Source organism: Rhamphochromis sp. 'chilingali' (genome assembly GCF_963969265.1).
Source record: "Rhamphochromis sp. 'chilingali' genome assembly, chromosome: 21".
Classification (NCBI taxonomy): Eukaryota; Metazoa; Chordata; class Actinopteri; order Cichliformes; family Cichlidae; genus Rhamphochromis; species Rhamphochromis sp. 'chilingali'.
The window spans coordinates 18,783,708-18,805,784 of NC_137949.1; the positions used below are offsets into that span (position 1 = coordinate 18,783,708).

Consider the following 22,077-nt stretch of genomic DNA (forward strand, 5'->3'; position numbering starts at 1 on the left):
GTGTTCACAAAGGTATGGTCATGGTTAACTGCAATAATCAGGAAGTCTGTGGATTTTAGATGACGGTCAGCAGAAAGCAATACTCATCAGACCAGGCAATTTTCTTTCAATCTTCTTTTTTTTTATTTTTGGGTAGCCTGTGTAGCATCCAGTCTACTAAAAGGTTCAATGTGTTGCGTGTTCAGAGATGTTCGTCTCCATACTTTTGTTGTGAGAAGTCATTATTTGAGTTACTGTTTCCGTCCCATCATTTTGAACCAGGTTGGGCATTCTCCTTTAACCTCTAATATTAACAAGGCATTTTCTCCCAGAGGACTGCAGCTCATTGGATATTTTCTCTTTTTCTCACCATTCTCTCCAAACCCTAGAGATGGTTGTGTGGGAAAATCCCAGTAGATCTGAAATGCTGAGAGCAGCCTGTCTGGCACCAACAATCATGCTACATTCACATAACCTTTCTTCTCTATTCTGATGCTTGGTTTGGACTTAAGCAGGTCAACTTCACCATGTCTACATGTTTAAATCAACAGCAACATATTCTGAAATGCCCAGAGCAGTGCTCACAACTACTGATTTGCTATTGTGCTTGCTAACGTAAAGGGGTTGAATACAACCCGCTTTTTATTGGATGGTCTTAAATTATGTAAAGACCAGAAATCTAATTTCTGTTTTCACTGCTCAACTTCTCTGATGCTGATCTGAAATAGGCAGGGGCTGTGTGATACAGCTGTTATTCTTTGGTAGCAAAAGCCGAGACTGCAGGCACTGTCTTGGCACTAGTCAGCCCCTTAATGTGAAAACACCACCACATGTCACCACCTTGAAGAAAAGTCACTGTGGCTCTGTTATTGTTGCTTAAGGCTTCATCATAGCGTACTTGAATGTAAAATGAAGAATGGATTTGCAGCAACCAAAGCACAGTTAATCACCTTGGTAACTATCTCAGCAGTTAGCTCTGTTGGACATGGCTTAAGAGTGAGCAATGGATTAAATGGATGTGAATATAAATACATTCTTCATCCACTGAGACAAGGTGCTGCAGGAGCATCTCTCAAGGGTTGAGGCCTGTTTTTGAGCAGAAACATGTAAGACTGCGGTGGGTAAAGCCATAATTTAACTTTGCTGCTAATGGCATTACTCTTGGGGTGGTCAAAAATTGGTGATTTAACAAAAGACCTATTTGATTTTTTAAAAAAATCTGCAGTTAAGAATGTGACTATCTCTCCGTAACCCAATGTTGTTACTAAACATTGACAATTGCCTCCCTGGAACATGCTTGGAGGGAGTATGCCTGGCATCCACATGCTTGCTGTGCAGTATTTTAACATGGGCTCACACAGACTTTGCACAAAGGTGCTGGGAGAACAAATGACTGAATGGAACATTTACTTTCTTACATAAACCTCTGTCCGGTAATATCTACTGCTATGACCCCCAGATAAACTCTCAGTAACAGCTCAGACAAAACACCACTATAGCTCAATACTCTCAAGGCTGGTCCTAACGCATATTGACCAAGCAGCTCTTCCCTAGCTTTTATACTGTCAGGTGGCTGATTCTCAGGAGAACCGGATGGCAGCTGAATTCAAGAAAGGGGCAGGGCGCATTCACCCAACATATGTCACCACACATGTGAAAATGGCATTAATTCAGGTCTGAGTCTCAGAGGGAACCTGTCAGTGACACCCTGATAACCACAGGTTGCGAAAAAAAGTGTGTCTGCGACTGGTAGGTAAGTTATTGCTTGAGGTTGCTGGCTTTACAATTGTTGTGGTTGCTTATAGTTTGCATGGACGATGTTTACTTCTCTTGAAACACATGTCATTTATTCTTGAAGGTGTAGTGAAACTTGGAAAAAGTGCAATGCAAACCTGAAACACACTTCAAAGTAAAAGTTGAATATTTGCAGACAAGTCAGCATTTTCCATCCAAACTACAAATGACCACAGCAACCTGTTAGTGACCTCCAGCAGCCTCTAGCAACCCCTTGCCAACTGCTCATGGAGTACACACTTTTCCTTAGTGACTGATGATTACCGTGGGAATCACCGACTCGTTTCTAGACCTGAGTTAACAGAACAGCAATCAATTTCATAGTAACTCTCAGCAACCACTTGCAACCTGTTGGAGAATACAAATTTTCCTCATGACCGGTAGTTACGAGATGGTTACAGGTCTCTAGGCCCTGTGTGACTGATTCTTTGTACAGTCAGTACATGACTGAGTCTCACTGGAAAATGCCCATATTAAAACTTTTGGTTTGTATTTATAAATTGCCTGGTCAGGACATAAGGCTTTATGTTGTTAATTGTCATTTATGTCCTGAATAAAATGCACATTAATGGATTTTTTCCCTTTTTGTGCTCACAGGCCACATAAAATGTTACCAGAGGCCAACATCTGGTTTGCAGTGAACACTTCCAGAACCCTGTTCCACATATTTCACATTTTAATTTAGTAGTAGTAATTTTTTGTATATGTGCTGTCTGTATTTGGTTTCCCAAATCTGTTATTTTCCTGTACTGAGTGTGTTTCTAATACTTTTAGAGAAAGTTCCCTCTTGTGACCAGGAGAGACAGAGTGCTCTGGAAGAGGCTCTGCAGAATCCTCGTGAGGCCATTTTCATCCCCGACTGTGGGCCTGGAGGCCTTTACAAGGCCGTCCAGTGCCACCAGTCCACAGGCTACTGTTGGTGTGTTCTGGTGGACACGGGACGCCCCATTCCTGGAACCTCTACCAGGTAAGATTATCAGAAAAATCACGTAAAGAAACAATATCATTTATTATAGTAGTTACAGATGTTTTTAATTGATTTGATATGCATGTCTGTCTGCCATCATATGAATAACTGACATGCTAATAACAGGACTACTGAAATGTGTTAAAAACAATAATCTGTCTAATTTTAAACAAGAGTGCTCTACGGTAGTTAATGAGGGCATCTGAGAATGAATGATTATGGAGTCATAATCACCAATCTAGGAATCCATTCCTGAAAAGCACATATTGGTTCCAAACTTTGAGGCAATCAATCCCCCAAAATAATTCACTTGGATCAACAAAGGAGAAGCTCAAGAATAACACACCTTTTTGCTGTAAGTCAGACTAAAGTGGTGGACCCACTGACAGACTGGTCAGTTATATTATCCAGAAAGTTTTGGATCCAAGCTCTCTTGCCAGTTCACTTGCCAAAGCAATTAGTTCCAAGATTATGTGAATTTCGGTTAGCTAGCTATAAACACTCTGTTTCTGGAATGACTTTGTTTTTAGTGCAGTTGCTACTGTTTACATTGCTTTGAGGAAAGCACAGTATTTTTTGTGCACGAGCTTCATGTTGGGGGATCTCTGAATTAAAAACACGTTCGAAAAAAATGAGTGTTCACTGCTCATGTTTTGTTTCTGTAAAATGTTTTCATGATTTGTAATCAGAAGATGAATATTACAACTTCAAACAAGTGGCGAGACAAAGACAAAGCGTGGACTATAAGCATGCACTGGTGAAGAAATGAACTGATTTTGTTCCTGAAAAGGAATCGTCATTCTCTCTCTCCAAAAGGCTTAATGCTTTACAAGCTGAAGTAAAGACATTTTTCAAATTTGAAGATATGGTCTTCTGTTTGAATAGACAATAGCTCAAGTTTAGTTTCAAATCAATAAGATACCAGAAGGCATATTTATTTATTTTTTGACACCCTAGGATAAATCACTTGCACAACAGGAAACTTTAGACAGAGCAAATTCTGATCTGCATTTCAGAGCTCTTTTATGAAAACCCTGAGGTGATTATTCATTCACATAAAAATACACTTGGACTAGAACTCATGTCATACATCCCAGTTTCTCTTCTCCAAACAGCAATGTGCAGAGTCATCCATCAGATATCCCCATCTTGGATCAGTGGCTGTGCAGACTGTGTGAAAAAATATAGAGTTGATAACTTGCTTTTGCTTAAAAAAAAAAAAAAAAAAAAAAAAAAAAAAAAAGACAAATCAAACACATGTGCTCCATTTTCCATCGTATTCACGAACCACTGATATAATAGCCAGGAGAAAACGAGTCATGCCACGCGTAATGCTGAACAGTTTGTTATGGCTTTGAAAGAAAAAAAAAAAAAAAAAAAAAAAAAAAGCTCTGTGCACTTCAAATCCAATTTATTTATCAAGCTATAAAGAAAGGTTAATCACGGTCAACTGAGATGAAGGGAGAGCATACAGATCAAAGACAAGAGAGCAAGAGGTTGTAATTTGAAGAAGTCAGAATTTGAATCATTTGTTACATGTTGCAAATGAGATCATGGAAGACTAATTGGATTGTGGGGGTTTTTTTGTTTAGTTCGGTTCGGTTTTAGTTTCAGGTGATGATTTTTTTTTTCCTTCTCTAGCTGTTCAGATCTTTCGAAATCAACTCCTTTGATGTCTCCAATTTTTCACACTTTGCTAAGACAGATTTACGCTTTTCCTCTTCGGCTTCTATCTCATGCAGCCATGTGCTTGCCTCTTTGTAACAGGTACCAGACGCCTGAGTGCGATGGAGCTGCACGATCTCGAGTCTCGGACACAGAAGAAGCATTCCAAGGCAGAGAACTGCAAGGTCACTTCACTTTTTCACTGCAGTTCAATCCAATTTGGTTGTGGGAGTACAGAAACTTTCCATTTATTATCTGGTAGAATTTTTATAGCTGCTTTAGAGATTAAACTTGCTTTCCAAATAATAACTGTCAGTGGACTTTAATATCAAAACAGTAGCTTCTAGCCAACAACACAGCTTAGCTGAGGGGGAAAGCATCAATGTTTACTCCCTCTCACCGGGACTGGCTGCTTGTCATGGGTAAATGGAAGCTTCTGTAGCATGAAGGGATTGGCAAGTGTGGTTTGGTAGAAAGAAAATGATTTTTACATGAATCTGTTCACAACAATGTCTCTTTGCTGGAAAGAGAGATTGCTGCTTAAGTTTTTTAAATTTATTTTTTGGCACTTTGAGCACCACAAGGAAGGTGCATCATATTCAAGAGAACTTTTAAAGTCAATACTGCCAAAACAGAGAAACCTATACCAAAATATAATGTAAAAAAACTCTTTATAGCTATTTAAGATGAATGATATAAGCAAATAACTGAAAAATAGTATATATACACAGAGATGTGGTTTGTCAATGTATACCTGTTTGTGGCTATTGCAAAAAAAAAAAAAAAAAAAAAAAGCCCAGGTCCTACATAATAATCCACATGAATTCTGCTTTTAAATCCATGTTAAAGAATGTAACCTGGAAAGTTTTAAGTATGCACGACTCAGATTGCCCCCTGAGCCAGAGGTCGTAACATAGGCTCATACTCCTTTGCCCTTGTTACTGCTCACTTACTTTTGTTGCCCCTCTGTTTCCCCATCATTTAAGGCTGCATTGTAACTCTTGTTTAATTCCCCATCTGGTGAGTTTACAGAGTCAAGCATACTCCTGACTGTGCAGCAGATGTGTGGTATGTTTTATGGAAGGTGTTAGTGTTGTGGGGTGTGGTGGCAAGGCATGTGGGGGGGCTGCTGGTGGTGTTGGATACTGCAGGGAGCTGAGTGTAGATATTTTTATGTACTGTAGAGGGATGTTCTGAACCGCCACAACAAAGCATGATATTTCATGGCTGTCACATCAAGGCAATGGTGAAAAAAGAATGTTTAAGAGGTGAGGCTTAACAGCATTTGGCTACAGGTTCAGCCTCACCAACTACACATAATGACAATATTGCTTCTGTCCTTTTGAGCATATAACAGCTCGTCCTCTGAGACCAAAGGATGAGATCCATTAAGTTCAACTGTAGTAAAGTAAAGCCTTAGTTGCCTGTGGCTATACTTTGAATAGAATTGTTTAGGACAATGCAATTTGTAATGTGATAATGGTAAAGTCCACCAAACAGTAAAGCAAAATTACACTTTTCATGAATCAGCAAATGCCTTCAAATTGAAAGGTTGAACACATCCACATACATATGCCGCCAATGCAGTATTTACAGTGTCTGCTCTGTAGGTAAAGCCTGACTTTATCAGCTGGCCTGTCACAGATATACCAGTATTGCTGCATATATTGTTCAACACCCACCAGTATTTAACTTCATTTTAGGTGTTGAGAGGGGGGAGTGGGGGGGGGGGGGGGGTCTCATTTGGAGTCTCTCAAGGGTAAATACCCTTCTTTATGTTTATACCTGCAACAATCATGTTTGTAGCAGCTTTCATGTGCCCGCAGCTTCTTTTATGCTGGCAGACATCCTGAACCACCTTGCCTCATAAGCTACATACAACATAACAGTTTGCGCTTCATAACACCCCAATTTAACACTTGGATTAAAGCACAGCGAGGTAGAGATTCTTCAAGCTTGTCATGCTGTAGGAAATGCTAATTGGATTCACCTGGCGGGGCATCAACCCGCCTCCCACAGACCGTCCTGAGCTAACACAAAAGGAAAGAAAAGACGTGAATGGTGCAGAGGATGAGGAGGCCACAAATCCTCAGAGAAAGGGGGAGGAGGGGGATCTACAGAGAGAGCTCGAGAGAAAAAAGAAGAGACTGGAAAAAAAAGGCAGAATAGGAAGATTAGTTTACAGTGCAGCTGCGTTTGAAGTTTCCCTTTAAGAGACACAATTAGGAGGGAAAATTTTGCACTGGTTTTGTGTGCTTTTAAAATACATCTGGGCAATTAAAAAAAGCTACCCAAGGTGTTCAAAATTGTGCCATAAAAGTTAACAGGTCTGCTCTGCTCAAGAAAGCTCTCTCATCACAGCACACTTCTGCCCCACCTCACCCATGTGCCTCAGCTCTGTGTTTTTGAAGTCTAACAAAACAGCCAAACAATGTATTTCACCTCTGTTAAAGCATACATTCATATGTTCATGTTTTTCACCTGGTCACTTTTAACAGATTTACTTGGTCACTAAGCTCTATATAAGGTTTTGACGGTCTAACAGACGTTTTCTATTTGACATCTGTCACAGTGGTTCACTGGTGTTGAAGGTTTAGAGGCTCTTCATTGCGGCCTAATGGCTCAAATTAGTTGTGGTAGGTAATTTTGGTGTATTTTTGTCTTTTATTTGCACCAGGCTGCCCTGAGGGCAAGAAAGTGGAATTCATTACAAGCTTGTTAGATGCCCTCACCACAGACATGGTGCAAGCCATAAACTCACCAGCCCCCTCTGGTGGTGGGAGGTAAGTAGCGTCACATACCACAGACTGACATATTGGCTGATTGTTCGTGGAAAACATTGTTTCCTTTTGGTTTAATGAATTGCAAACACAGAGTATTTCTATGACACACAATGTGAAGATCTGGACACTAGACTTCAGGAGTTACTATGCATTGGTGCTAAAGATGTGTGTATGATGGAGCTGAATGATATTTTGGAATAACAGTGTCCATATAGTTAAATACTGTAAATGCCTTTAAGGAAATATCAACTGTAATCTACTTTACATTTTTCTGGCATAACACATTATATTTTTCTTTGGTGATAAGTGTTCTGTGTTTTTCTGCCAGCTTTTATCTTCAGGGTGGTTGTTAAAATGCTGAATACAGAAGCATTTCTTTTAATGGACTTTTGAGAAGTAAAAAGTAGAGAAAGTGCATCAAAGTTGTTATCTTCCATAATTCAAAGACCAGAAATTAAATTCAGGGTACATGGATGAGGACATCCTGTTATATTTTGTACTAATAAACCTTTTATAGAATGTACAATAGAAACATTAAAATAATTATAACTGTAAAACAGCAACCAGACAGTACATCATTTTTGTTAATAGTAAGAAGCTGTGGATTACTGTAGACACTGCAAAATGTGAGCCCAGTCCTGGAAACTTCTCTGCTAGTACTTTACTGTAATTTAACAGTAAATTTGACCAAGTTGTGGCTATTGATGTGGTGAATGTCCCAAAAGTAATTCTGCCCTCACATTACTTTTTGAAGAGTTTCCATCAGATTTTCTTTTTCAGTTTCTGTTGCCTGTTGTATCTACTCAGGTTTGTGGAGCCTGACCCCAGTCACACTTTAGAAGAGAGGGTGGTGCACTGGTACTTTGCCCAGTTGGATAACAATGGTAGTCAAGACATCAACAAGAAGGAACTAAAGCCTTTCAAGAAGTACTTGAAGAAGAAAGCCAAACCCAAGAAATGTGCCCGAAAGTTCACCGACTACTGTGATCTGAATAAGGACAAAGCCATTTCCCTGCAGGAGATGAAAGGCTGCCTGGGCGTCAGCAAGGAGGGTAAGAGAGGAAGAAGGAAGCTGAGGAGAAAACTAGGAAATCAAAATGACTGAGAGTGCTGTGCCAGCACAACCATGCAGTAAGACCATGGCTGGCCTCCTTCAGCAACTGGACAGAGATGCCAGTTGGCATTAGGAGCTCATCTGCAACTCTTTTATGGCTTTAGTCTGTTGTTAATATTTCATTATTGTTACATAGTTTAATAAACATAATTATGGTTTCATAGCTTAAAAATGTGAAGTCAGTCACAGTAAGACAGTAATTTTAAGTAAAAGATGAAGTAACTGTACTGCAAGTGACAAACAGTTGAATCAGTTCGCAGTCCAAAGAAGGCTAATGCACTCAGCACCCACTAATGAATATTTAGACAAGACTGATGCATTAACCAATCCTAGACACATACAGTCTGGGCAGGAAAACTGAAGTACTAATAATAAGTTTGCTCCTAATAGAGACTATTAGCATTTGTCAAACAAGCCTAACAACAACGACGATTCTCAGAGCAGCTGCAGTTCAAATATTTGTGGAGAGTAGAATTTTACTTGGTGCTGAATATTAAGAAATTATATTTTAAGCATTAATATCCATTAATAGCCAAATTACCTTAAGCACTTAAAATATAACATTTGCTGTGTGACCAAAAAAAAGACCCAACAAACCCAAAAAGAAGACATCCACTCCCATTAGGTTTAATCACAGTTTCTCTTTTTTGCAGGTAGCTCAACAACAAGTGGCAACCAAGGGACAAGGCAAGGGACAAATTTGTTCAGTAAGGCAAACTAATACGCTTTCACTAACTCTGCTTCTTGCTTCAGGAGCTGTAGTTGGCTTGTTGTATAATCCATTAACACATATTCGTACATGTGCAATGTGACAGTCTGGCGTATTTAAAACTAGTACTAGTGCATGCTATTCCCTGTGTGATTTGTTATCAACACACAATTACTTTGGCCCACTAGTTAATTACATTTTTTTGTAAGTCACAGCAACAACAAATAAATTATGACCAACTCATCAATCGACCTTTAAGTCCGTCCCGCTGCTCTTTTCCATCTTCCTGTCTTCTTCTCCTCTTGATCACTCTAACGGGATTCCCCTCAGTGAGTGGTGATTGATCCCACTGGTGCTGCTGAGTCTAACCGCCAGCCCTATTCAACGCCACATAACACTGAGGTCATGTGTTTACCCTGGCTCTGCCCTCCGGTGTCTGCAGAACAGTGGCTCTGAGCGGGCATAACGTCAGGGTTCTTGGACCCCGGGCATGGCTGCCAGGATAAACAGCCTCGTCTAGCTGTTTCACTACAGTCACTGAATCTATCACCTTCATGCTTAAGAGCTGGAGGTAAATGGCCTGACAGCTTTATATGGCTCCTAATGCTGCCACTCAGGCACTATAAGCTGCTGATGATTGTGGAGAAAGTGAAGTATGAAATAAAGACAAGAAGAGGGAGAGAGCCTGCAGAAAGAAGCTAGAGCCTGTAAGAACATATGGCATTGTTCACTGTCTTGACTAAGAGACAGCCATTGTGTTCAGGTATGCCTAGCTGTTCCTTAATGGCCTAAGTGGTTTAAGTGAAGCTGCCTTTGTCAGCCCTTAAATCTTATCAGGCACTGTCCTCCGGATCGTCATCGGGTTCTTGCTTGATATATTTACCGTTTACAGTGTGTGCTTTTTGCTGAAGGATTTCAAGCATTTGAGGAAGAGTAGAGCTCATCTGTATGAGGTTTCTCCCTCCTGACATGTTGGCAAAAGCAAAGGAAAAATATCTAAATACCTTGGGAGATATTTCCTGAAAAGAGTGGCATCCATCCTCTGAAGACAGTGGAAACGTCATTACAGATGAAGCCAAGGCCAATGATTGTATTCTCTGTAATCTCTTTTTACAGTCAGTCAACTGGTAAGCCACAGGTCTGGAAGCTCAGATAACTCCTGAACAAAACACAAGAATGTTTCACTGTTAAACAAGTTGAGCAAGGTTAACAAAGTTCTTTTTTCCCCCCGAAAGCCTTAATTCCATTTAGAAATACGTAAACACATTTTACAGTAAGTGCAAACACATGGCCTTGTGCATGTATGAGTGCTCACAAACACCTCACAGGGTCATACACAGTTAAAGGATGTTGAGGATCTAGTGAGAGTGACTACAGAGGCCTTAGTTTGCAGTATGCATCACCTGCTGTCAAGAATAGCACGAGCTTTGTGAATGAGGATTTGCTCATTTTTGCTATAACACTTAAAACAAACAGGCTAATCAACAAGTTCTAAATGTGATGGTTTGTACATCATGCAGAACGTCATGTATTGTCAGATTGACAGCAAACTGAACTCACTCCAGTGTGAATCACATGATGGGAATGTGATGGAAGGTGGTTTCAAAACCTGAAGGATTTATTTTCATTTTGTTTACAGAAGTAAAACCAATAGGATTTCTTTTTTTATGCCATCTACGTTAATTATAATCCTTTAATTAAAAATAAGTCTGTGGTCATATAAATATGTTTTTTTTAGTCTTTAAGCAGAGATTAGGAAGGAAACTAATGAGCTCATCACTGGAGGTATTCATAAACTTATTTCACCTGGCAGAGGCAAATAAATAATTCAGTGCTGTTATGTAGACGAGACGAGTAACAAAAACAGATGAGACAGTCTAGCACACAGAATTATGCTTTTTCTGTTTTCTGTCAAACTCCTCTCTTCCTCTTGTCTCCCTTAGTGCTTTCCTGTCTTCTTCTCCTGTTTGTTCTGGCTACGTCTGGCAGGAATGAAAAGAGGGCATTATTGAGCAGCCTTGGCACTGGGGATGCAGGGCCATTAGAGAACTCCTGCCCCCTCAGAGCCAACACCACTTGTGTTTTAATTACAGTGACATCAGCTTGACTTTCTGGATTCTGGGCTGATGTGAAAGAGGTCATCAGAGAGGATACTGACAGGAAAGCATTACTTCTTTATATCATTAGCTTCAGGAATTTGCTACAAAAGTCATTCAATGGGCTGTTTTTACCTAACTGAAAGTAAACTCAAGCCAGTGTATCTCTCGTCTTAGCAAAGTGATTTCCCCCCTGCTGCCATTATGCACAGGTATACCATGATTCCCAGCTCTTGAGCCAAGTGGCTTTATTGGTCAGTCCCAGGTGAGGCCAGGCGATTCACTGCTAGACAGGATCTGCTTTCAGCTCTTTATCAGAAGTGGGGCCAAGGTGTCCAGGGAGAGGCTGGAGAGCTTTGTGTTGTTAATGGCACAGACAGTGTCCTTAGTGACTGGGAAGAGAGGAGGGAGAGGACCATTCGCTCCTCTGGAGCCTCGTAATTGCAAAGCCAATTCATCAGCACAACTGTCGCTCAGCTTCTCACAACAGAGACATTTATCTGAGCTAAAGAGAGGAACAGCATGACTTCAGTGGAAAAAGCTCTTAGGAAATATTGTGGACCTGCCTCAACAGGTAGAACATGCCACTAGTGTTGCCAAGGTAAAGGATTTATGACAACGAATACTACCACTTAAAAATCCATTAATGTGAGAAAGGACAAACTTTAGCCAAATACTTCATTTTATGTCTGAAAAACCATCCATTCATTCATCCATCCTCACTTATCCAGGTTTGGGTCATGGCGACAGTTACACCTAGACCTCCCTCTCCCAGGCCACCTTGTCTTACTCAACATCCAGGAAACATCCAGGAGGCTTTACTTGGCTTCTTTTTCAATGTGGAGATGTAGCAGCACCGCTGTGAGCCAACCTGAATCACAGAGGTCCCTTATGGAGAGACCAACAACTCATGAGGAAGCTCATTGTTGTTGCTTGCACCTGCAATCTCATTCTTTTGGTTACTAGCCAGAGCTCATGGCCATGGCCGTAAAGGTAGGAACATAGACTAACCAGTAAACTGACAGCTTCACCCTCAGCTCCGTCTTCAAGCCAATAGTGTCCGCCTCACTACAGATACCACACCAATCTGCCATCATTCTCCCACTTCACTCTCCCCACACTCGTGAACTCAAGACCCCAAGATACTTAAACTCCTCGACTTAAGGAATAGCTTGTCGATGACCTGGAGTTAACACTCCACCCTTTTCTGAATAAGAACAATACTCTGAAACTTTGACACCCTGATTCATATCCTACCACTACATAATTAGCGGCAAACCACCCTAGTGCAAGTTGAAGGTCGCTGGTTGATGAGACCAGGAGAACCACATCATCTGCAAAGAAGTGGTTTGCAGATGGCTACCAGAGCAGAGATCCTCCAACACTTGGCTCCACCTACAAATTCCATCCATTAAAGTTATAAGGAATCGGTGATAAAGCTCTCGCTACCACTGTACAGGGACTGAATGAACTGCAGCTACTGGCCAGTCAACCTGCACTCCTGGAACACCACCCAAAGGATGTTCCAACAGATGCAGTCGAATGCCTTGTCCAAGTTCACAAACAACATGCAGACTCATTGGGCAAACTTCCATTCTCTCTGAGAGAGTAAAGAGCTGGTCCAGTATTGCAAACCACCATGTTTCCTCCTGAATATGAGCTTTTACTAACAGATGGATTTTCCTCTCCAGACCTTGCTGGGGTGGGTGAGAAGTGGGAACCCTCTGAAATTAGAGAACATGTTCTGGTCCCCCCTCTTAAAAAGGGTTACCGCCACTCTGGTCTGCCAGTCCAGAGGCATTGTCCTCAAGTTTCAGGTGATGTTGCTGAGATGTGTCAACCAAACCAATATCCAGAACCTTTAATTAAGAACTCAGTCTCTTGAAGGCTTGGCAAAAAGGCCAAGCTGAACTTCAATCCCAGAAGATCATCTGATCTTGTTACCAGCCAACAATAGCTGATTTCTTAGCTGGACATGCAACTGTCCACAGTTGTTGCACATCTGCAAGCACCTTTGAAACCCCCTATACCCTAACACTTCTTTTACATGGTGTGCCTGACTTAATCAGTCATATCTGTTGTCACTGGTATATGCCCTGTTCTGTGCTGGGGTATTGCTGTTCTCTCCAACTGGCTGTATGCACATGGAAGGGTGGGGGAGTCCCAGAACAGAGACATGGTGCCAAATATAAAATACTAAAAATGGAAATCAAAATTATCTTATGACAAAGGATCACGTTAACCTCATTGCTTCCATGCAAAGAGGCAGTAGAGATTTTTGGTATTTCTGTTTCAAGCACAGAAACTATTTTTTACGACCTGGGTAAGATGATTCATTCTGTTTTGGTCACATACAGGACCTAAAGCAATATTTATTTACATAAAAGCGTCAAAGCTAAAACTGCAAACGGTAGTCACTTAGATTAAACAGACTCGTGGAAAGATTAGTTGGCTATAATATTTTATTTTGTACAGTTACAGTAAAGTATAGATGAAAACATCCACCGCTGGATCGCTCTTGTGGAATGTAACTGCTGATTTATAGGACAGTGGAAGGATTGTGATGCATTAAAGTCTGAACTGAGTTATTGCTTGTAAATGTATCATCTGAGACTACAGAAGCCTCTAGAGTGAAATCAGCTGGGCTTCTTTTTCGTAGAAATGAAATCCAGCTTATTGACAGATATTGCACCTGCAGCTCCCTACCCCCAGGCTGCTCTTTTGAACACCTCATGCAGGCCAGTAAAGTCTACACATACAAGCAAACACTGCACAGAAAATATGCAGAAAGAAAGAATTTACCTATATACAGAAATACAATTTCATTATTAATGCACTAAATTTAAACCAAACTTAACTCAGCATAGAAATGCTTGCATATAAAAGTGAACACCCAGGCACATGGCTTGAAACACAGCCTGAGCTCTAACAGGAGGACCTCGGCTCTATTCTGACAGCCATCTGCAAGCAATCTAAGCTCTTGACCCATCTGCTTTCTCCCAGGCCTGTTCTTCTTTCTTTCCTTCTTTATCTTTCTCTTCTACTCCCTTTTTGCCCCTGAACATATACACCCACACATCTGATTGATGAGTTAGCAGCATGCGCAGTTCAGTTCACTGTCCCATGCAACTGCAAAACAGTACAACTTTACAGATTTTGCTTGGCTTTAACATAATTGCAGGAAATTTGATGTTACCGTTCTAGGTAACATTTTGAGTCAGTACATATTACTCGTGTAGTTTAATTACCTTAAAAAACAAAATGATGGAGAGCAGACAGTATGCTGGTGATGTCTATAATATAGAGATATAATTAAAGTTTGACAAATTAAAATAAAATGAATTCTGTAACAGATTAAATTAAACTAAAAATCTGCTTTGTTTGAAAAATCTGAGGACAAATCTGCTTTCCACATGGTCATTCAGAGACTTTCACATGTTCAAAAAAAAGCACAAAGAGCATTGTTACGTGTTTGCGCACTGAAGGGTTTGCATTAATTGTACTCAGAAACACAGCCCACATCAGTAGTAACAAATCTCTACTTCCTACACTTTCATTATTAAATGATTTCTTTTGTCTTCTTCTTCCTGCACATGTTTCCAGTAGGACGTCTGGTGTGAGAAGAGAAGGATCAAGAAGCTGAGATGAGAGCAGAGGGCACAGAGGGAAGGCATCTGCGCGCTTGCTGACAGGACAGAGACAGATGGAGCAGAAAAATTAAGAAGTTCCTGAGTTTTGTAAATGAACAGAAAAAAAAATGGAAAAGAAAAACAAAGTGGCACCAAAATATTTGCACTTTCTTCTCCCTATGTTTGACATTTATTTGCAAAGATGACAGGCTCACCACTGGAAGAGCAAGTATGTGTATATTACCACAATTCTCTGTGTGTTAAGTCTGATGTTTTGATTCCTTCTGTGTGTCCTCACGCGGTACTAATACACATTTTTTTGCCATGTGAATTAAAATTACAGGTCCTTTGTTACAAAAAGCAGCACACAGGTCAGTGGAAACCTATAAAAGAGGATCTTGCTGTGAGTCACATACAAAAAAAAGAATGGTGCTTATTTAAAACGCACTCTACAAGTCAGTCTAGAACAACTAAAACAAATGTGTAATGTTCTATGTGAAGAAGCAACAATTATGTGAGTGGCATGTATCGGAATTAAACTGTGAGTTGAGTCTATGGATCATCAGCACAGAATTAGCTGCGTGAATCCTGCACAAAACCTTCTCGATACATTAACATTTTGGATATCTGGTTTTTGTCAAGTGTCATGCACGCACCGGTGTCGGACAGTGGTAGCTAAGTGGATGTCACTTTTTTTTTTACCCAATTACTTTTTCTACAACCCCAAAACATTGCAAAAACACTCTTCTTCACTATTCATAATTTATTTTCACATTCTGTAGTATCAAAAAAAGAGAATTTACAACAACAAATCCCAAAAAGTTGGGATGCTGTGTAAAATGTAAATACAAACAGCATGCAAAGATTTGCAAATCTCATAATCCCATATTTTATTTACAAATGAAAATGTACCATTTTCTGGGAAAAAGCTCATTTGAAATTTATTGGTAGCAACGTATCTCACATTAATTGAGACAAAGCCATATTTACCACTGTGTAGAATCCTCTGTTCCAATCCAGTTGTCTGACTTTTGGGAGATGAATTCTGTTCCATTAACTAAATGTTTTCAGTTAGTGGAAGGTCTGGACTGCAGGCAGGCCAGTTCAGCACCCAGACTCTTATACTATGAAGCCATGCTGTTATAAAAGATTCATCATGCAGTTAAGCATCGTTTTGCCAAAATGTGCACGATTTTCCCTGAACAAGATATCATCTACCTTTGAACACTAATGATGCCTTTCCAGAGGTGCAAGCTGCCAGTTCCATGGGTACTAATGTACCCCTATACCATCAGAGATGCAGGCTTTTGAACTGAGCACTATTAAGGCGGATGCTCTCTTCCCTCTTTAGTTAGGAGAATGTTAAGCGCTTGCTCTCCAAACAGAATTTGAAATTTGGACTCATCTGACCATAGAACAGCTTTCCACTTTGCCTTAGTCCAATTTAAATAACCTTTGGCCCAGAGAAGATTATGGTGTTTCTGCATCATGTTCACATATAACTACTTCTTTGCATGATAGAGCTTTAACATGCATTTAAGAAAATAATGCCTGTTTTTAATGCAGTGCCAGTTGAGGTCCCAGCTATCACGGACATACAATAGTGATTTCAGTCTTATTCTTTGCACACAGAGATTTCTCCAGATTTTGTGAAACTTGTGATATTATCACAAGATCATATTATCTACTGTAGATGATATGACATTTAAACTCTTTACACTCAATCGCTTTTAAAAGGAACATTATTCTAATATTGTTCCACAATTTGGAGATGCGCATTTTTGCAGGTTGGTGGATCTCTGTCTATCTTTACTTCTGAGAAACTCCAAGAATACCTGATTAGTTGTGAAATTTTCCACAAGCTGGCTTTTTGGTACCACTTACTTTTGAAAGAATATTTTCATGAGATGTCTCAGTTTAAACATGTGATATGTTTTCAGTGTTCTATTTTAAATAAAATATGGGTTTATGATATTTGCAAATCAGTGGAATCATTTTTTTTAATTTACATTTTACACAGTGTTCTGAATTTTTTTTGGAAATGGGTTTGTAAAAAACAAATATAATAATAGAACAAATAGTAAAAGATTCTGACAAATTAAACATGCAAAACAGCTGCTAGTAAAAGATTTCACACAGGATGTTCATGGAACTTTACACTGTTGCACCCAGTGGAAGACATTTCAACATGTTTACACAAAGGTTGGAATACGAACAAACAGTATTAAATATGAAGTAATGAAAGAATTCAGGAATGCAACCACACGCATGTAACCACACAGAGACAAACAACTCTAAAATACAGCCGTATAAAGTTGTGGGTTGCATTTTAGCATAAATGTCCACACAGGTGTTTTTAGAGCTGGGTTATTGAGAAGCTTTATGTTAGATGGGCGAGCTACTAGACCTTGTAATGACAGATAATTTGATAGATGCTCTTCTGAAACCAAGTAGAATTGTACAAATGATTTCATACCAAAACAAACACACTGTTTGCAAAAAGAGCCGCAAAATATTTTCCCGGAAAAAAAACAAAGTTTGAGCTCTGAAACAAAATCTGTCTTCATGTGTTACCGATTTGGTTAAATTTTCCCAAGCCTCCAGAGTTGCTATTGCACCAGGCACCTCTGATTTGTATAAAGTAACATAGATCTCAAGTTTACACTAATGAGGAGCTGGCAAATTGTTGTTTAAGTTCCAAGTCTGACACTATGTGATCAGAATCCATTGCATTGGTGCTTACATAAACAAATGGGACGCATTCACTAATGCATCTTCAATTTAAATGTGTCCTTACCACAGTGGAGGCCACTCATTTATAATACATGCATCCCATTCTTTTGTGTATAAGTTTATATAGTGTTAAAAGTAATTGTGCAGGTTTTGTTAAACTACACTATTATAATGTTAGTATCCGTTCTTTACAAAATCAATCATGTAATGATCTTTCTTTAATTCTGCCTTCTAGTGTTTACTGATCCAAACTGAACAAATCTTTGACTCTCTTGTGGAGATTTTAGTTTTCTAAATAGATTACATTCCAATAAAGATGTTTTAAATATTATTAGTATCAGAGAAAAACGACTCCACAGTTGACTAATCTAACCAGTAAATAGAGTAAGAAGTTCACATGGTTCAATATCTTGTTAATCTCAGCCCATTTCATCGATCATATTCACGTTTACCTCACAAGATATGGCGTGGCAGTTCATACAGTAAATACTGGAGCCTTCCCAGTAATGTCAGACTATGTATTGTGTATGTAAACACAATTACTGTCTGACCTCAAACAGCTGATGTCAGTCTTGTTGTCTCAAACACTTAAAACTACTCATAGTGGAGCTTTTCCACTTTATGTAAGACACTGAAGTAAGTCTTTTGAAAAATACTGCCCCGGGTGTCTGATAAATGCTAACATTTTATGAGCAGTGAAGGGGGGAAAAAATCTTTTTAGTTTTGCAGTGTAAAAAATAAAAATGTGATCCTCACATTTGGGAACAATCGGAGAATCGTGCCTTTGCTGTTGTGGTTTAAATACTTTGTATGAGTTGTATTCCCCAATAGTCCCTGCAATGGCTCACAATTATGAGACAAAAAAAAGCTCCTTTTGTAAATATGTACAATAAGCTTTGTTTTACTAAATGTCACTGTGGGGGTGTATGATTGTTCACTTACTTCACTGTCATTCTGGCTTCTTGTAAAAAAAGATATACTTTTCTCTCTGTTTATATCATGTCAAACATTAGGCTGTTACAGTAGCTAATTCACAACATGGAAATGCTTAGGCGAGACTGCACGTTGTCAGCTCTGAGGACTGTTTATTTTAACTATGGTGAGGTTAGTTTACTATTTCAGTTTGTGTTTTAAGATTCCCGTCGTCATCACTACGCACAGTCAGGACCATACTTATGCAGTATCTGGTGCTTAATATACTACAATCACAAGTCCAGTTGCATCTAATTTGAATTGGATAGTTATGCCAAGAAACCAGAAAAGAAACCAGCCTTTCTTTGAGGGCTGTGCAGTCTCTCTTGAGTGCCTGTTTCAATCCAGGTTTGAACACAGTGAGCTTATGTGTGTCTGCTGAAGTGCTTCCAGACGCTGCAGAGCTGCAAATCACATGCAAGATCTAAAACAGCCCAAAAGGCTAGTAATCACTACAAATCATGATGGGAAAAATGTAGTGAAGGAGTCTTGTAGCATGTCAGTTTGGTAGAGAAAAGACAGCTTTTTTTTGTGTCACTTGTTTTTGCACTTCACCATTCAAATGTGTTTTGATAATGTTTCTTATTCATAGCAAAGGAAATTAGATCCATGGAAAAGAAAACACTGAAATGTGTTATTTTTGAATAAAAATGATTCATGTGGATTTGGGTGCTGCTCAGAATCATTGACATTTTCAAACTTGTGTCAAAGTAGACACAAGCAAAACAAAAGAGGCTAAAGGCTTTTTTCTTTTAATCTCAAAATGAATCAGTCAAGTGCAAAGCTCAGAAAATGTTCATAAAGTTTATGAGCTACAACGCAGTAGTAGCTTCCACCTGGGTTGTATCACTCTTTGGGATACTTCATGCTGTTTCCTACCTTAAGTGTGTCATAAATTTAAAGCAGCTATCTAGTTGCCCAACATATGGAAGAATTTAACATCTCACTGTTGTATGGACAGAGAGGACTGAATTCAGCAACAAGACACTTGAAAACTTGAACCACGTTATATCTCTTACAGAATCATGTTGAGGAAACTGTAGAGGTACTGTGTGACACTCTAAGTATCCAACTGATTAGACTCACTTTAATATTACTACAATATAAACAGTGGTATTTTAAAAAGCTTGATAATGATTCTAAAGAAATATGGAAACTCTCCATATTACATCTCCTTAAACTATACTTTTCTGGGCAGTTGAAAGCATTTAGAGCTGTTAACAGAAGACAAATTTTCTGAAAGGAGGGCGAAGGAGTTCAATATTGACCCCAAATGGTGAAGATTGTTCACTGCAGGTTGGAGTTTGACAAATTGAATCCAGTGTCTGCACAACAAGTTTTTACTTATGATACGGCATCAAGCAAGCCAACTGAATTTCATGAACTGAAATATTTTAATAAAGATAATGTTTTTACTGAATTTCTCTGCAGACTTGTGTAGTTTTTGTGTTTTTAATGGTTGAAATAAATAAAAGATCCCACGGGAAATTTGTAGCGGAATTTCCTGTCCATGTTAAAAAAGGACTATAATTAATTGTCCCCATGTTTGAATGTGGAAACCTATTATGCACAATTATTTGTGTGCGCTGTGAGATGCCCTGATTTAGTGATGATACTTCAAAGGTGCTGGTGATTTTATCAGTGCATGATGGGAGGAAGAGGGCTTGTGGTGAGGTTGCTGGTGAAGGAAGGGGTGGTAGTGGTTTGGAAATGGGTAAGGGGGAGACAGGCGGTGGAGAGGGCTGGTATCACAGATGAAATTGGAGCCAAGAGGCAGCTGCAGTACATCTGTCTTGTACTGACACATGTGGCATTTGACTTCCAGTGTGAAGTTCAAAAGAGTTTTATAATGACGCAGCTGCTTAGGGATGTATGTGCGTGTGTGTGTTAGTGTGTGTGTTCTTTCTCCTTTGTTGAAAGTGGGGTGAAGGGTAGGCAGGTTGCCGGAGGGGTTTCATAGGTGAAAGCTGGAATTTGGATTTTTGAAAGTGACGTGGGCAGAATAGGAGCGGAATAATGTTTAGGAGTTTTACAACTTTGTGTTATCTAACTTTCTTAAAGGAGTGAGTATTTTTTTTAAATTCTTTAAACACTAATTGAGTGACAATCTTTTTTTTTTTTTTAATCACTTATCTAATTCAGGATAAGCAGTTCAGAAAGTGCATAGATAGAATCTTTTGATTCTGGACTTGGAGTTAAAGACATCAACTTGAATTACCGACATTTCTCAAGTGATGGTTTTACAGCAAAGCTGATAATTCAGTCGATAGGAATGAATTCTAAAACAGTTTCAGTAATCATCTAATGACTCAACCTTTTTCCTCGCTGTCTATTTACAAGCATCATGTGTGGAAGAAATCAGTCCAAGAAGTAGTTGTCCAATACAATTAGCCACCATCTAATATTTCCCACATGTTTTAGTAGTGATGAGTAAATTTGCGCATTTTTATCCTCCTTTGTGCGCACTGAAACGCTTAGAAACAGACCAAAACCACCATTACAGGTAATTTAGAGAGCGAGCCATTAGCTTCGGTGATAGCATTAACGGTGGGGGGATGACGGCGCACACCGCTCACCATTTGTGCCCTTGTGTGCCTGTGCAGAACCTGCCCAGCTGCTTGACTGCAAGGTCAAGGGGTTGCCTGTCAGGAGGCCAGGGCTCAGGGGTCAAAGGTCATATTCCAGACGGGCGTATCCACACGCTGATTAAGAACTCAGCTGCACAGAACAGAACAGAGCTTGCAGGTGGATGATGCATTTGACCCCTCTCTAAAATGCCCCAAAACACTTCTCTTTCTTGTTTGTGCTCAGAAACTTCTAAATATAAGTATCACTGATAAATATAGTCTTGTGATATTGTGATTGGCTTTCTTTAAAAATAGAGCACCCTTAAGGAACTGTTCCAATCATTGTAAGTTTCAGTTTGAAAGGATTATATTTCTTATTCACGCTGAAGAAAGCACATATTTCATTTTGTTGTATGAAATGAGCAATCTCATGTTATTTAACATCAAAAACGTTAACATCAAAGCTATGATGTCAGTCAGCAGTTTAGGGCTTACAAGAACTAGTTTTTAAATATGAAGCTAGATCTGTTTTTGTGTATAACGTTTAATTGTGCTCTGTCTGTAATATAAAGCATTTCACATATGACTCAGTGTAGCTGAGATGATCTGCTTTTCATCACCTCCACGCTCCAGGGGCCATTTAATATTTATGCGAACGTATTCAACTTAAAATTAATGATAAAAATTGTTTTCAAATGATGTGGTTTGCACTGAGTGTGGGAAATGTTTACAGCATTTATATTCATTTGGCTTATGCGTCTCTGCAGTGAAATACTGTTAGGGGGCTTGTGGAATTTCTTACGAGACAGGTGTGTGCTTAGCTTACATGATTTCATCATAAAGACACACTTAACCCACATTTTGTGCAAACATATAGCATATTCAAACATCTGTCTTTAGTGAATTCTAGCGCAGAGCACAGATATAAGCACATACTCGATTGTGCAATAGTTTTTCAATAAAACTGGATTGGATTAAACATTAACAAGCCATGTAAAGAAACAGGATGTAGCAAAAAGAATTGAGCATTCACTGACTGAAAATAAAGCAATGGAATAATGAAATTAAG

At 39.3% G+C, this 22,077-nt stretch overlaps 1 protein-coding gene across 10 annotated transcripts in view; it reads left to right on the top strand.

Moving 5' to 3' along the window:
• The window catches only part of smoc1 (SPARC related modular calcium binding 1), a 62,152-nt gene extending 42,315 nt beyond the window's left edge, over window positions 1-19,837 (top strand). For 4 of the 10 annotated variants that reach the window (XM_080870540.1, XM_080870544.1, XM_080870548.1 and 1 more), the window contains 6 exons: window positions 2,548-2,740; window positions 4,508-4,590; window positions 7,083-7,188; window positions 7,996-8,240; window positions 8,956-8,989; window positions 14,711-19,837. In XM_080870540.1, the coding sequence (XP_080726666.1) occupies window positions 2,548-2,740; window positions 4,508-4,590; window positions 7,083-7,188; window positions 7,996-8,240; window positions 8,956-8,989; window positions 14,711-14,750 (701 nt within the window). In that variant the 3' untranslated portion in view covers window positions 14,751-19,837. Of the gene's footprint in view, window positions 1-2,547; window positions 2,741-4,507; window positions 4,591-7,082; window positions 7,189-7,995; window positions 8,241-8,955; window positions 9,010-14,710 lie in introns of all 10 variants that reach the window. The other 6 variants (XM_080870547.1, XM_080870541.1, XM_080870542.1 and 3 more) reach the window with 4 other exon arrangements.
• Window positions 19,838-22,077: the final 2,240 nt, after the last annotated feature.